Consider the following 16,536-nt stretch of genomic DNA (forward strand, 5'->3'; position numbering starts at 1 on the left):
GCTCCGGTTTGCATACTTAATTGGATTTGCATCTCTTTTTCTTTTCTATGGCACTCAGCACACTTCCAGCACTACCCACTAGCATAGTCATACTGCCTGCTGATGTGAAAATCACAGCAAGATCGATAAAAACAGCCACATAGGTTTGTCTTTTTTCCTTTAGCTCATTTGAATTATGATATGACAGAGCTGGGACCACAGTCTGGCTTCAAGAATACAACAACATGTGCTCCCATTGAAATTCAGGAAGGCAAAGCAAGATTTGGGGAGAGTTGCCTAAACTTTCTCCAGTATGCTACAGGCAAGATTTTTGATATCCAGCACTTTTTGGTGAACGTGACATTTCTATACCATTTCCTAAGATAGCTAAGGCTTGTGAGCCATGGCTCTGGGAGCTGTGCTCTCACCTCTCTGAGGTTCAACAGCACCAATGTCCCTTTAGATACAGAGAAGACCTCCTCTGGCATGAAAGTGACTGCCACACCCATTCCCACCAAAGGCTTAGCACCTTGCTTTCTCCTAAGAGCAGCTGCTGGTGCTGATGATTTCATGCTAAATGCATAAACTGTCTCCGCAGCAGAATCCCAAACCACGGATCTTCTCTTTTGAGAAAAGAGACACCTGTCTCATTTATAGAACAGATTTTGGCTACTGCACTACATGACTGTCTACAACTACCCGAAAGGAGGTTGGAGTGAAAGGGTGTTGGTCTCTTTTCTCAGGTCACAAGCGATAGGATGCAAGGAAACAGTCTCAATATGCACCAGGGGAGATTTAGATTGGATATTTGAAAGAATTTCCTCATGGAGAGGGTGGTCAAGCATTGCAATGGGCTGCCCAGGGACGTGGTGGCATCAGCATCCCTGGAAGCTTTTAAAAAAATATGTGTGGACGTGATATTAAGGGAGCTGGTGTAGTGATGGGATTTGGTAGGTCAGGTTGATGGTTGGACTTGATGATCTTGAAGGTCTTTTCCAACCTGGCTGGTTCTGTGATTCTGACTAGACAGAGCAATCCAAAATAATGGGGTGAAGATAATCAGGATATTCACTTCAGCACTGTGTTCCCACCCCTGGTGAAAAGGGTGTAGAGACACCCTTAGCTTTTCTCAGGATTCAGAGAGTTTGATTTGCTTGACCTGAGAGGACTCAAACCTTTACCTCATACTCCCAGCAAAATGCCATAGCCACCAGCCTGCAGGTAGCCCATGCTGGTGTTGCTCTCCACCCTTCCTGCAGGATTTATTCAGCTGGGCAGAGGGGAACAAGTCAGAAGGACAAAAGGACAGGGGAGGGAGTGAGACAACTTGTGGGAGATGATTCCTTAAGGACTGGGGACTCATCTGGGAAAGGGGAAAAAGCACCGAATTTACTCAATGTTCAAACTGGTTTAGTATCAACAAATGAAGCTAAAGTAACATATATAAGCTTTAGACAAATTGAAGCATATCTATCACAGTTTCACAGAAATTTATTGAGATAAATATAATGTTTAGTTAATCTGATCAGCTTTTCTGCTTTAGACATAGCTCAAGAAAAAACAGATAGACCTTATCTCTCAGTGCCTGCCATGTCAGCCAAATCCTGCTTCAGACTTGCAGACTGGCCATGCGACTTCTTGAAGTCTCTCGGCCCTCTCATTTCTGGTATTTGCTTTTATTTTTGCTTGTGTGTGGAAAAAAAAAAAAAAAGTAGCGTATTTTCCCAACAGTTCCGTTAGGAAAAGATGCATTTGCTGCTGGTTTTGTAATGACATTTAATACACAGTTGTTCTCCAGTGATTAATTTTTCAATGGTTAACTGGATAATGCCTTCCAGCTCTTCGGTGAACGAGGCTGTGTAAAACCAGGACTGTTAAAAAAGCCAGCAGCGAGCACTAGCTTGCTGAGCAGTGAGTTAAGCTGGTGAATCATGCGTGCACCAGGCAATGCTGCACGTCCCCGGGCCCAGGGGAGGCCAGGCTGTGTCCTCCTTTGGCTGAGTCCTGCAGAGAGGAGGCCTCAGGGCAGAGCATGGCTCTTCAGGGGTCTTCGGAGGTTTGTGAGCAGCTGGTGGGATGCCTTCCACTGCCCAAACCTTCCACTGCTGCTCCAGGCTTTCCTGCACGGTGATAAAGGCATTAGACAGGTTTGGGATGAGATCCAAGAGACTCTTCAGGTACTCGGGATTTAAATAAATATCAGACACCTATGTTTAGAGCTGCAATGAAGAAAACCCCCATTCAGCTGCCACCCAACCCTCCAGGTATTAAATTCACCCTTCAAGCATGAGCTGCGAGTCCCCGGGCACCCACAGCTCCGCTTCCCCGCATCTCCTGGTGGTGCCAGAGCCTGGCTGCCCCTTCACAGGGCAAGGGCAGCCGTGGATTTTGGGGTGTGAATCACCCATCACGCTGTGACTGAACACCTGCCCACAAGTGAGAAATCTTTTTAGCTCCTAATTAGCACAAGGGATTTCAGATGGAAGTACCTGCTTTCCCTGGGATGGAGAGCAGTGCTGGCAGGAGAAGAGGGGAGATGCCACGAGCCAGTGGGAGAAAGTGTGGGCAGGTCGGGCTCTCCCTTCGCATGCTGCAAGCTGCAAGCAGCCTCAGCCGTGACACTGAATTTTGCAATAAGCAGTGAATAAACACAAAAATTATCATGTGATCAGGCTTCAAGGAAGGAAACCTGAGTAGTATGGTATTCCCCTTTGATCCATAACTCCTGAGGCCCCATGAAATTCGATATAGTCAGTGCAGTTCCAGCATCTGACCCTCTGTGGGTATCATCATCTGCCCCCCTCCATGCCAGCATGATTGGATGACATAATTATCAATTGCATTATTAATTTTCTCATTTATACCTCTGAATAATTTGATTTCTCTCTGTCATCACTAGGCACAGAGCAGAGGCAGGCAGGCCAGGTCTCACCCCTGACTCAGTTCAGTTCATGGGAAATCAGGGCCTTGGATGGGGAGTTCAGATTTTTCCTAGAAGTGCATTTTAACTTCCATTGATCTCCTACCCGTATGTAGCTGCTAAAATGATCTTTCACCAAGGATCCTCAGTTCTTCTCTGATCTTGACTAATTCACTCTTGTAGCTTGATGATTTTGTCTTCTCTCATCCTCTTTAAATACTGCTTTCACAAGATTAATAACCAGGGATGCCAAAATAGAATTGAACCTTCAACCCAGTGTTTTAAGTGTTTGCAGGGAGTGCTAATTTATTCTGTTTTAGTACAAAATATTAACCATGTGTCATATTTGTGCACCTGCATAAATGCCTATATATATATATAAATCACTTCATATAGAAAAAACTTCAACAAAAATGCATGTGAGGACACAGGACAGCCCTGCTTCCTTGCAGTTTGAGTGAGAAGAGGGATGTGCAGGTTTATGTTTCATTGAGGAGTGGCGAAGTGATGTCCAGTACCAGCACCCCACTGGTGGTCTGGTGTCCTTGGTGGGGCTGAGTACCTGGCTGCATGGCCCCCCTGGGCCAGGGGTTCCTGGGGAGCTCAAAGCCTCCCAGACGGCTGCAGTGTGTGAGGTGTGAGCGCTCCTGCTCCCTGCTCCAACCTTATCTGTGCTATGAAACTTTACTGGAACTAGTTAAATTTTGACTAGATAAGAAACCGGATACTGAGTAACCGTGACTGTTTTTTCAGACTGTCTATTAAAGCTCTGGAGGATGCTTTTAAACTGCTTTTTATTATCACTGACTGAACTTGTCCTGCACGCCTACCTGGGAGATAGTTTGATTAAACCCCAATCACGCACCCTATTAACAGCAGTAAACTTTCCCTCTGGTGTCACCCAGGTCTAGCAAAACACTGTGAGAGTCATTCCAGGTGTTCCCGTTGCGGACTTTAGTGCTGGGGACGGTGCTTTACCTGGAACAAGGGTTTCACCAGCTGCTTTCCTTTCCAGCCTTCCCACGGCTCATCGGTGGCACCAAAGGACACGGTCTGGTTCTTCCTGGAGGTTGTCGTCATGTTTTACGTGATGTTGTTGTTGTGTTTTTGTGGCTTTGTGAGCTTGACTACACGTCAGCATGGGCATGCTGGCCCATGTTGTGCTCAGCCAGTGCTGCTTGCAGTGGGTGGCCTTGGTGGCCAGGAGGACCGCTCACCCAGGTGGCACAAGTGCTGCGAGGAGGTCACGGCTGCGGTGTGCCGTGGGCTCTGGTGTTGCAAAAAGGGCTGTGCAGAAAGAGGCTGGGTGGCATCACTGAGTTTTTAAGGAGTCACACCCTTCCCACAGGCCAGGCCCAAGCCCGGGGAGATCAACAGGGATTTTCTGAGTGGCAGCGAGGAACCATCGATCAAGCCCTGAAACTTCTGCAAACACTCAGAAAGTGCTGATGTGGCTTTTGCAGGAGGAGGCTGGAGCAGAAGCTCTGGCGTGGGCGGGTGGCATGGAGGTACCCGGGTGGGGAGGAGGCACAGGGAGCGGTGCTGCTGTCCCTGTGCCTCTTGGCACGGATGAGGCAGGGTGCTGGCCGTGGCCCTTGCTAGGGCTTGAAGGCTGAGTCAAGCCCCTGCCAGAGCCTCTCCCTGTCTGTTCCTCCCACAGACCCACCTGCCCATTGCTCCGTGTCAGACGAGGTGTTGGGAGAAACCCACCTGAGCCCTGCACGCTGAGGAGGCAGCCATGCTCCATAAGCTCACAACAGGGGTGCGGATTCCCCATCAGGGTGTTTGCTGGGGTGGGGATGGCCTCTGCCCACGGGCCTCCCTGTGGGACAGCAGGTGTAGGATCTCAGATCCAGCAGTGGCTGCAGAGGCTGTGCTCTCTGAGAGCAGAGCAGAGTTTTTTCTGTGGTGATTGCACACCAAGCAACTTCAGACACAGGTTACGTCAGAAAGGGCATGGGGAACTCTTAAATGCATGCCCCTCTGCCTGCCCTCCGTGGTAAGAACAGCATCAGGTAACGAAGAAAAGAAACAGGGCAATTGCTCTTAGCCAAGGTCCACAGCTGCTCCCTTTGCAAATCAATAAAATTTTACAAATCTTAATCTGAGTTATGAGTGAGCATTACCAAGATCCACACAGAAGGGACTCCTCGTGAGCAGGCTGTTGGGCACAGCCTTTCCAGGCTTGCCGTGCCATGGTCATCGCAAGTGGCAAAGGGAAGAGGCAGCAAGGCAGGGAGTGCTACTTTATGAAGGATAGAAATAGGTTTATTTCAGAAGCACAGCAATAAAGCTTTGGTTTAGTGAGGGGTATAAAGGTAAGAGTGGTATTTAGGAAAGCACACCAAGCAATTGGGAGCAGAGGTCTGCCTCAGGTTGGTGGTGGCAATGCTTTCTGGCATGCTGGGGCAGCGTGATGGTAGGTGACATGGTGGGGCACTGTGGTACGCAACCCCAGGCCGCTGCTTGGAGCACCTACACTCTGATCTGGTGTGGATCCACACAGCAAGGTGCTCACAGCAGTGGCACTGGGCTGGGGTAGGAAGGTTAGCGACACAGGAGGTTGAGAGGGGTTTCAGAGTGTCCCGCCACTGGTCTGGTTTGTGGTTTTGTCATCTGGGGTTGCTGGGAAGGGGTTAGGTCAAGAGATGAACAAAACCAGGGTTGCAGAGGGTTGGGCTGAGAAGAAAGAGGGACAGAGGAGAGCACGCAGTGGGGCTGGATTCAATGGCTGCTCTGTGTAACAGGAGCAGAGCCCAGCAGGCACAAGGCTCTGGCACTGCTCTGTGCCAGTGTGGCCTCACCTCCAGTACTGTGTGAAGTTTGGGGTGCCACAATATCAGGACATAAAACTAATAGAGAGTGTCCATAAAAAGGGCTACGAAGATGATGAAGGGTCCAGAGGGGAAGATATATGAGGAGAAGCTGAGGTCCCTGGGTTTGCTCAGCCCCGAGCAGAGGAGGCTGAGGGGAGGCCTCATGGCGGCCTGCAGCTCCCTCACGAGGGGAGCGGAGGGGCAGGCGCTGAGCTCTGCTCTCTGGGGACAGCGACAGGACCCGAGGGAACGGCATGGAGCTGGGACAGGGGAGGGTGAGGCTGGGGGTTAGGGAAAGGGTCTGCACCCAGAGGGTGGTTGGGCACTGGGACAGGCTGCCCAGGGCAGTGAACATGGCGCCAAGCCTGCTGGAATTCAAGAAGCATTTGGACAGTGCTCTCAGACACATGGTTTGTTTTTTGGCTGGTCATTGTGGAGCCAGGAGTTGGACTCAGTGATCCTTGTGTGTCCCTTCCAGCTCAGGACAGTCTGTGATTCTAAGAGCCACTCAGAGCTCCTGCCTATTTGATAGGAAAGCAGGGGAGGGGGGATTTGTAGGAGAGCTTTTCCAGCGGCTCTGATTAATCATTTGGCACCACAACCAATTTAAGCAATCTCTGCCCCAGGCATAACAAAGGGGAAAGTCACAGGGTGGGGTACAATGCCAGGGACGGGCAGGGAGAATTAAGACATCTCCAGCAAAGAAACTCACTGAACTGCCATGAGGTGGTGGTGTCAGCACTACACAAATTGCCAGTCACCAGTGGGTCAGAGACCCCTTAACACCTCATGAGGCCGTGGGATGTGGCAGGCAGTAGGAAAGTGACTTGGAGAAACCAGAACAAGCGCCTGCTTTTGCCAACTGTGCCAAATACTGCAAGCTGCAATTTCCTCATGATCCTATGTACTTTACCTTAATGCAATGAGAAATTGGAAATATAGCTCAGAGGGCACTGAAAATTTAAGGGACTTTTCCTTGGCCGTAACAAAAGCCAGATGATGTTTCAGATGGAGTGCCTGTGGTTAGGGTTGCACAGTAGTGCAACAGGAAACATCACAGCTAAACACATCGCAGTCACAACTGGTCCTCCCTGTTGAGTCAATAAATTCACGCTAGCGTAGCCTTGGACAAGCTCTAGCTCCTGTTCGTGGTGTAGATTAGACAGGGACTGGCACATTTGTTTCTGGTCCAACTGGCTGCCGGGACACTCCAGCAGTGGAGAAGGATTGTTTCTGTTGGCACTTTATCAGATCCTACTCATCACACATGAACCAGCCAACCCAAACCCACTTACAGCACCACCATATGTACAGCTGTGCTGACGCACAAAGGTTCACATACACCCGATTTCTTCACTTAAGCTTTGCCCACTTATCCAGGCTTAAACTAACAGACATGATATTCTGGAGAAAAAATAATAATAATAATAATAAAAATCCTAGAATAAAGCAATTGTTTGAAAATATGTGTGGGAAATGAAAATACCGTATAAAGAGCTACTGCTACGTTCCCATTTGGGGTTTAGCTGGCATGCCAGCCTTTGTGATAAACCAAGCAAAAATACTTATGCCCCATCTGAGAATGATGTAATTTACCTTAAGGTGTTTTCAGGATTTATTGACGTTCAGCATGAGGCTATTTCAGTTTGATCACCTCAAGTGATGAGGCATGATCAGGCATAATAATTAACCAACCTCCCTGTGCAGTGCACAATTCACAGCATGCCCAGATGAAAGTCCACAGATCTGAAATAGAGCTCTGGATTGAAAATAGCTGTCTCTTCACACCTCCAGCTCAGCACTGCATGAAGCCTGAAATCTGTGTTTGTTCTTTGACAAAATGGGGGGGAAGCAATTTGCTGGGCAGGGACGGTGAGGTGCTGCCCAAGCACTGACCTTACCCATTGTAAAGGAGCAGCTCCAGAACAGTAATTAGGTTTATATCATTGTCAGAGCAGTCCATGTAGCCTGTACTACTGGGAGCAGCTGCAAGGCCATCAGCAACAATGCCTACAAGGGCAAACTCTTGTATTGCTTCCTTTATGCTTGGATTTTCAGTCAGCAGAGAGAACGATCCAAGCATACAGATCTACAGTTTTGTACTTACTCATTTTTCCCCCTCAAGCTTGTGTGGAGATGCGTTCAGAAAGCTATCAATAATTTCTTTTCAGTACAGTGATTAATGAAAGAAAGTGAAAATGCAGGGAAGATCAGGAGTTTGCCAGTAGAAGAGAATAGATAGCCATGAATTTAGGGTCTCATCTGGGGACAGAGCTGATGTTAGGTATCTTCTCTCACTGCTGCTTGTGCCTGCACCCTATTAGGATCCTACATGAAGAAAAACAAACCCAAAGCTCTTAGAACACAGACACAAAGTAAGAAAGTGAGATGCAGCAGAAAAACAGAACGGAAATTTAAAACTGAAGGTGATTTATGCACCTGGTGCAATTGCTGCTCCTAGGGATACCTGCACTGGCCCTTTGAAGAAGTTGCTTCATGGTACAAGAAGCACAATGCTAACCCCTTTGCTCTAGTATGAAACAGGGCAACTACAAGGACTGTTGATTCATGACTTACTATGAAGAGAGGCAACCAAAAATAGGAGAGAAAGCACCATAGCTAGAGTATTACTACAGTCACCTCTTTGACCTTCCAGTATCCTTTACTTTCAACAGCACATCCCTCTCAAAACCACCTACAACCGTGCAGACAGGAGTTATACATTTCCCCCCTGTAGTGGAGGTACAACAGAATCTGGATATCAGCTCAGGCTTGGAAGGAGCAGTGCATGCCCATGTGCACTTTGTATGTAAAGTCCTTGCTTAAAAACAGAACCTTTCATGAACTGCTCAAGATTTCACTAGCAGTCACATGTAGCACTATCAGTCACATATCGACTCTCACTTCATTGACAAAGTTTAAAGTGTTTGCTTTTTATTAAGACTTTCTCCATTTCCAGTGTTTAAGATATTTTTCCATGTCTTTCCAACCAAAGAGGCCCTCATTTAATAACAGCACCAGTCTAACACACACACACAAAAAAAAAAAAACACAAAAAAGTTCCATGATGTGATATAGCATAAAGAATTAAATACAGCTAAAACATTACAGAAAAACATGTGTAAGTGGAATATTTACATAAAATTATGTATGTTCCTATAAAACTGGCAGTATGCAATGAAGGGATTAATAAGAATACGTGTATCTTGTCTGCTAGATGCTTGAAGTGGGTCTACTCAGACTGCATCTAGTATTGCCATGCTGTTTTTCTGCATGACTTTGCACTCAGAACCTAGCTACCCTAATTATCCACTACCTGTGGTGGGTTTTCACACAGCTTCCCCCATAGCAGAGGCTATGCAGGTGCCTCAAGTTACCTGTCCAGACTCAAGCAGTGCTTGCAAAGCTGTAAGGATGTGGCCTAGCACCATCTCCTCTCTGTGAATATGGTATTGCAGGGTTTACTTGCATAAGCCTGCTAGTCAAAACAGAGTCAATTACTTACTGTAACACCTTAAGTAACATGGAATCTTTACAAAAATATTTTAATTGTCAGTTTGCAAGTAAAAACTATCACTATAACAAAATATCTTGTAACATTAGAATGTCTATCTTGGAAAGAATTTTGTTCTTATTGCTGTTGCGGATACTTTACAGAAACTGTATCAGCGTGAAGGTATTAGGCAGTTTCCTGGTTGTCAGCTAGCTTGTAAGGATGTTCATAGGAAGATACACTTCTCTATTTAACCCTCATAAATTTCACATGTTTAGGCTGCCCTGGCTTTTCTTTCCTCTCCAAAGAAGTGCATAATTGACACATGCTACTACATAGCAAAAAATCACACCCGATGTAAGTTGTTTAGTGTAATGAATTTCATTTGCAGCCTTTAGACAAAGAATATTTACTCCAAAAAGAGTAAGTACCAGCACTGACACTACCTTAGCTACTTGTAAATCCTATAACTGTGTTCTGACAGCTATCAGATATTAGCTCGTTCATTTCATTTTGCTTGGTTTCTTCTTTATTCTCATGGTTGGGGTGACGTTTTACATTTACAGCTTTTTTAGATCTCCTGAGAAAAAATTTTGTCAGTAAGTAACATAATTCAGCCACATTTAAAAGAATGCAAATGCTGGACACTGCAATCATGAAAATAGTAAACACTGTCTTTTCAGTAGGTCGAGAAACAAAGCAGTCTACCGTGTTGGGGCAGGGCCAAGCATTACATTTCATTAAGCGAGGCATTCGGAACCCATCATACATGAAATAAAATGCATACATGAAGACAGCTTCAAAGATCAGTCTGAAGAAGATGCTGCTAGTGTATGTCCACCACAGGGAACCCTCAATACGAAACCTCTGGCTCCTGATTTCTTCAATGTCCTTGTACTCGCATTTCTTGTCCCCCTTTCTGAACTGCCGTTTCTTCTCGTGCCTCCTGTAAGCTACGTGCATGGCCACCAGCAGCGCAGGCGTGGAGACAAAGATCAGCTGCAGGGCCCAGAGTCTGATGTGAGAGATAGGGAAAAAGTGGTCATAGCAAACATTTTTGCAACCAGGTTGCAGAGTGTTGCAGACAAAGTCATCTTGCTCATCTCCCCAGACTCTCTCTGCAGCCACAACCAGAATCATGATGCGGAAGATGAACAGGACTGTGAGCCATATCTTCCCGATGCTGGTGGAGTGTTTGTTTACGCCTCCCAAAATGGTGTGCAGTGATCCCCAATCCATCTTCTTGTTTTAATCGTATAACCTAAGACAAGACAAAAAAAACAAACAAAATAAAGATTAATCAGGATGGGAAACAAACACTATCAAGCATACATTACATATATAAAATAAAAGCAGTGTTGTACAATTGCAGTGCATTAACGGGCTGTGGTAACATCTTGTTGATAGAGTGGTCTTACCTATAAGCAAAGTGACACCATAACCACATTTCAGCTGGCTGTAATTCATTACTTGATTACACAGATGGAATCAACTTCATCTTATTTCAACATGTATTCGGCAACTGAAAATATCCATTAGTTACATCAATGAGGAAAAATCAGGCAGGGAAAATTGATGAAAATGGCCTTAAAAGCTACAACAGTGAGTTTTGATAGCAGTAATAAAGAATAAAAGACAACATCAGTCAAAAGTAAGTTAGGTGTTATGCTGAAGTGTAAGCAGCATGAGAAACTACTAGAGTCTCTGGAATTTTCAGGGTGTGGTGGGGAAGCTCTATTAAAGTTACAGAAAACTGAAGAAACTGGAAAACAAAACTTGTATGATCCATTATCATAAGAGAAGGACCTTGAGGAGCTGCTTCTACCTTGCATGAGAAGGTCTCGATAACCTGCATGCCAAATTTTTAAGGATGTGGCTGTGGAGCACTCTGCACTGTTAGTTGAAGTAAATTCCACAATATCTTGAGGGAAATCTTGGTCATGATCCATCTTATCTTGAGGTGGGTGTTAAAAATCAATATTATGAGATTTATCCCCAAATCACGTTTCTCTCCACTAACTACAAAACATAGCCTTGGGTAACCAGTCAGAAGCAGAACTTCATTCTCCATGCCTGTGCAGGTCACTTTCCCTTATAACACTGACTGGAACAGGGGAGACATCTAAGAGGCTGGGAGAAAGCTGAAGTCAACATTTGAGAAGTTCAAACAAGCCAGCAGTAGCTCAGAGACTCTTCAACACAAACAGCATTTCTGAGCAATGTGATGAGTTAGAGAATCACAGGATCACAGAATGGTTGAGGTTGGAAGGGACTTCTGAAGATCATCTAGTCCAACCCCCCTGCCAAGCAGGATCACCTAGAGCACCTTTCACCTTTGCCTCCCCCATGCCTCCCCAGGAACACTGCAATTGTTTGTGGAAGCCAAGCAAATCCAGCCAACCATTCACAGAAAGCGTTAAGAGGCATTCCACACCTCCACCCCCCTCCAGACAGATTTACAGAGAGGTAGTTTGCACGTTACTCTGAAATTAAGAAACCAACATTTCTTGTGCCCATCAGGCAGGCACTTTAAAGGACTCATTGACCTCTGTTCTGAGCTACCTTATCAAGACATTTCTCAACTTTATGAATTCCATCACCTTCCAGAGGTCATCTTCCTTTGGAATTTACAGCACAAGGCACCAATAAAAAAAAAAAGCAACACATTTTCCAGGTTTTTGGAGAAAGGTCAGTAGCCACTGGTGCAAAGGCCACTGCAGTTATCATGTGATGTAGTTAAGATTTTTACTAACTCTGAGCTAGGTATTGCACAAGGAATAAAAAGAAGATATCTCTCTGGAACTATCTTCTGCATTGCACTCCAATTCTGAACAATGGCAAAAGCCTTACTGCCTTCCAGCTGAATTACATACACCCTGTAAATCACATGCAATACAAAGCAAAGAATATGATAACTCAGGCAAATTGAGGAAATTTAACCATGACATGAGTACAAGGGTGTTTTTACATGCTTATGCACACTGGAATATAAGTCCTGCACAAAATGGGCACCATGTCAACTGTGGCATCACACACATCAAAACCCCACCATTTAAGTCTACCAGACTCCTTGCATTTGTCTCAGCTGTCAGAATAGTGCACAATGACCACCTCCTTACAACATGAAAGGCTGAGAAGCAGAACATGTGTACTCCCTCCTCATATTTCGTGTGCTTTCCTTTATCGACATGCACCAAAACTGCTGCCTTGCTGACAGAAGCTGCACATTGCAATGCATGGGGTAGATTGAGCAGTCAGTGGAGAAGAGTGGTTGAGGAAGCATCACTGCTGAGGACAATATATTATGAAACTACATCATCCACTGGACTTGTTCCATCTCCTTTGGGAGTATGTTGTGCTTCAATCCTAGTAAAAGGATGTTTGTACCTGGATGTAGGCAGAAAAAGCCACTACACTTAGAGGCAGTCTTTCTTCATCTGACCTGATCGGCAAGTTAAACAAGCCTCAGGCTCATTGAGCCACTTCCTCTCCTTCCCCCCCCCCCCAAAAAAGAAGTCTTTGCCTTTCATATCTGCCCAAACCTTCCCCTTCACCATTCCCACCCCTTTCCAAGTCCTCCAACTATCTCCCCTGCTCCTCCTGCCACCGTCCCGTTCTTCCTGCTGCTTGCAGAGCTAGTCACCAACCTTTGCCCCTCCTTGCCTTTGACTCAATTTTATGCCAGTGGGGAGGCATGTGACTTCTGAGACATTCGAGAGATCGATGGAAGCACTGATCATCAGATACTGCAACCAGTAAAACTCCTGAAGAGCAACACAGTTGAGATTGTAGGGCCATAGTCAGGCAGCCTGAATTCCAATGAAGTACTCTGGAATCAGTGCTTCCTACTTCAAACACCTCTCAACAATGTAGTTTAGAGAATGTAATAGAGGCAATTCAGAAACTGCTCTCAGTGCCCACCATTTTCTCCAATAAAGAAACAGTGACGAAAGAAGAATTTAAGGTAACTCAGAATGGCCCTTCACACTATTAACCCATCGATGCAGATGGCTCCAGCTTGGGCTATCTGTAGTGATGCGAAGGCTCATTTACTCCTAACTTACTCAAAAGCTAGGGTGTTGACTCACGATCAGAGGTTATCTTTCTTCCAAATACTTGCTTTCAAGAACATGTTACTAGGAAGTAAAATATTAACTGTCTGGCTGACCAAAGGAGAAGAAAGCAGGAAAGGTATTTCCCCTTAACGGAGGCTAACTCTTATTTTCAGAGTCACTCCAGATATTATTTACATATAAGCCAATCCACCTAAACATATACAGAAATTACAGGTTGCAGTCAGTGACTTACCTGCTTTGCTCATCCCAGAAGTAAAGCATGGTATAAGAATTAAACACACAAACTTGGGTGAAATTGGGGCAAAAATAGAGTAGAGTGGGAGTATGGATTGGGAATAAAAATGAGAGGAAGATGGGAAGAACAGAAGATAAGCCAGTGAAGCTGAGGAGCTAAGCATTTAGAATGCACCTTTACACGAGACAAAATTGTTACATTTTCTTAAAAAGAAAAAAAAAAGTCAAAGATAAGCCTTTCCAGCTTTCAGCATAAATCGCTCCCCTGTTGTCAGCTGAACCTTCTGTTCCTCCATCTGAGAAATCAGAGGAGCAGGGTAGTACAGCTGGCTGTTTCAGTAGGAGTTTAGTGGTATCTCTAATGATCACTCTTAAGATCACCATGCTCCACCAAAGAGCTAGCAACGAAGGAAGTAGTTCTAGATGATCACACAACCCATGGAGAGGCACGTGAACTGTAGCTCTCATCTTGCTGCTGTCTAGCCTATAACTGGACCCAAGCTTGTTAGGAGGAAAAAAAGCTTTAACTATTTCCCCAACTTCTGGGCAGGTCTTGAGCTCCGTGCTGCCAGGACTAGACAGGTTACTACTTAAAATAGTTCCTGTAAGTCTACAGGAAACTGCAATCACAGCATTCTGCATACACCCACTGAAATCCCTACAATTCACAAGACCAAGGACAGATGCCTTTGAGCACCAGCATTTAGGAATACAGCTAGTTAGCAGATGCTTTCTTTTTTTTTCCCCCACTCTCTTAAGAACTGTTACGCTGAGAAATCATTAGTCAATGGTTAAAGCCACGGCTTCAGCACAGAGTTAAAAGTGCAGCAAAGGTGAAAACAACGTAAAATACATTATTAAGAGTACCAAGAGTCACCAGTTTGGTGTGACATTGCCACTTTCCATAGTGCCTCCAGATACAGATATAAGATCAGTAGTCTACAAAGAAATATCACTTTATTCAACATAGGAATGCATTAGCTGAGATAAACTTTAAGCAAAAAAACACTCACTGATCCTGGCCAGAGCTGTGGACAGAGAGGTAACTCAGATGCCTGAGAGTGGCAGTTCCAGCACATAATTTCATCCAAGAAGAAAGCTTTGGAACATCTGATCTGCTTTAGATAAAAGGTAAAAGCTATTTTATGGCCCACAGACACAAGGTAAAAGCTATTTTATGGCCCATGTTCACACAAGAAATATGACTGTTTGTTGAGGTACAGCACCTGTTTAACAGCTCTGCTGATACAATCTTCCCTTCAGGTCTTGATCTAGACAGTTAGGTTGGAAGCACCAGCCAACAGAGGGGCTGCCACCAGCACCAAGGTGCCTTAGAGCTGTCTCCTATCCAAATCTGAGAACAGCCAAATCTGGATTTCAGCAGCTTGTTATCAGCATAAACTAGGCTCTGTATTGGCAGAGTGAAGTTATTTGTAAGCAAGAGTGCAAGTGTGAAGATTATTATGTTGTTGAGTTAGTTCTGGTGCTGTACTGAAAACAAATAAAACACAAAGTATTACCAGGACAGATCCCAGGAAGCTCTTAATAAGAAGATATTTATCTTCTTCCAGAGGCAGCAGCCTTTTATCTCACCACGAAAGGCTGGCACAGAGGCCACAGCCCTTAGCTGCCAACTCCCAGACCACCTACTTACCTTTAAGCCTGTGCCATGCCTCAGTTTCCCAGACACTAAGTGGGATAACAGCCTCACTATCTCACAGGGTTGGTCTGCCGTGCCCCACTACAATTTGGGCTGCACAGATTCATACTTCATTATCAGTGCACTGAGATAAACAAGTAACAGATAAGTAACCAGCTTCAAGTTGAAGCACAGAGCTTAAATCCATTCAGCATGTTCCCACTGCTGAAGAACACAGCTCCCCACATTGCTATAGCTTCAATGTGGAGTACACACTAAGATGCAGCTCCAATCTAGAGACTGTCAAACCAAAATCCTTTCGTTTCACTATTAAACTTCCAGCTATTTTAATTTTACTGCAGGGTATTCAGAATGTTCCAGCTGCATGCTCCTTAAGTAAAAAAGTAGAGCTGTTGACACTAAGAAGTTGAGTAAGTATCAAAAGAACAGCCTAACAGTCACAAAAGCCTGTGAAGTTTTCTCTAGTATCTCCTAAACTTTCTTCTGAATACCTATCTGCAGATCACAGTGGAAACTGGAGAGCAACAGAAGAGCCAGGACAGATAGGAGTTACAGTTTATCTGATTTGACACAGGAGCAGGCAAGGACTAATCAGGAACAGGAAACCTCTGACAGCTGCAGGTCTGAACACAGCAAGCATTGTATATTTCTTCTACTCAAGTTTATGGCAACAGGATGCATTTTTTGCTCTAAGCCTTGTGTAAAACCCAGAAATAGCCTTTAACATGACAGATTATGACCCCACACACATGCAGTTAAGTGTTAAAAACATTGCTAAGTAATTATCAACATTGAAGGGTTCCGCTCCACACCGATTGCCACATTAAGCCTGTCCCATGTTCATGCCCTTACAGACTTTAAGCCATTTCCCAAGCACGTTCAGAAACATGTGTAGCTCCTCCTCCAGCCCACTACTGTAAATTAAATTGAGAATTAGCATCCTCCAAAGCATCTCTGCACAAGATTCACTCCGCTTGTGGAAAAATGAGCATCAGAAAAACCAGTCGTGCCTGAAGGCATAGCACGGCAGAAGAATTCCAACTGGAATTTGGCCCGTCAGCCATTTCTGAAGGAAAGGTTGGCAGGGAAAGACAGCTTAAAACTTCTTGCTTCAAGAAGAGCTCAAATTCCTGAGAACCATTTCTTTACTGATGTTGGCATCCTATTTCCCCATTTTTAAAGAACATCTTAGGTGCACTATGCCTTGCTCCCAGTCATGAAAATAGCAGCATTATTTGCAGAGATTTTTTTTAAACTAGTTATTTCTTATTCCTTCTCCCCAACCCGAGGCAAACATCCAATATTCCCCTCTACAAATTCACCATGCATTGGCAAGTTACTGTCTGTCACACACGAAG

General features: G+C 45.1%; 1 protein-coding gene across 1 annotated transcript; it reads right to left on the bottom strand.

The window, feature by feature from the left end:
* Positions 1 to 9,655: 9,655 nt before the first annotated feature.
* LOC311206989 (gap junction beta-6 protein) lies at positions 9,656 to 10,447 on the bottom strand (the record flags this gene model as incomplete). Its single annotated transcript, XM_084282831.1, has 1 exon — positions 9,656 to 10,447. The coding sequence occupies one exon, from the start codon at positions 10,445 to 10,447 to the stop codon at positions 9,656 to 9,658; it is 792 nt and encodes a 263-aa protein (XP_084138957.1).
* Between the last annotated feature and the right edge of the window lie 6,089 nt (positions 10,448 to 16,536).

This window comes from Netta rufina (assembly GCF_964035555.1).
Source record: "Netta rufina genome assembly, chromosome: 1".
NCBI lineage: Eukaryota > Metazoa > Chordata > Aves > Anseriformes > Anatidae > Netta > Netta rufina.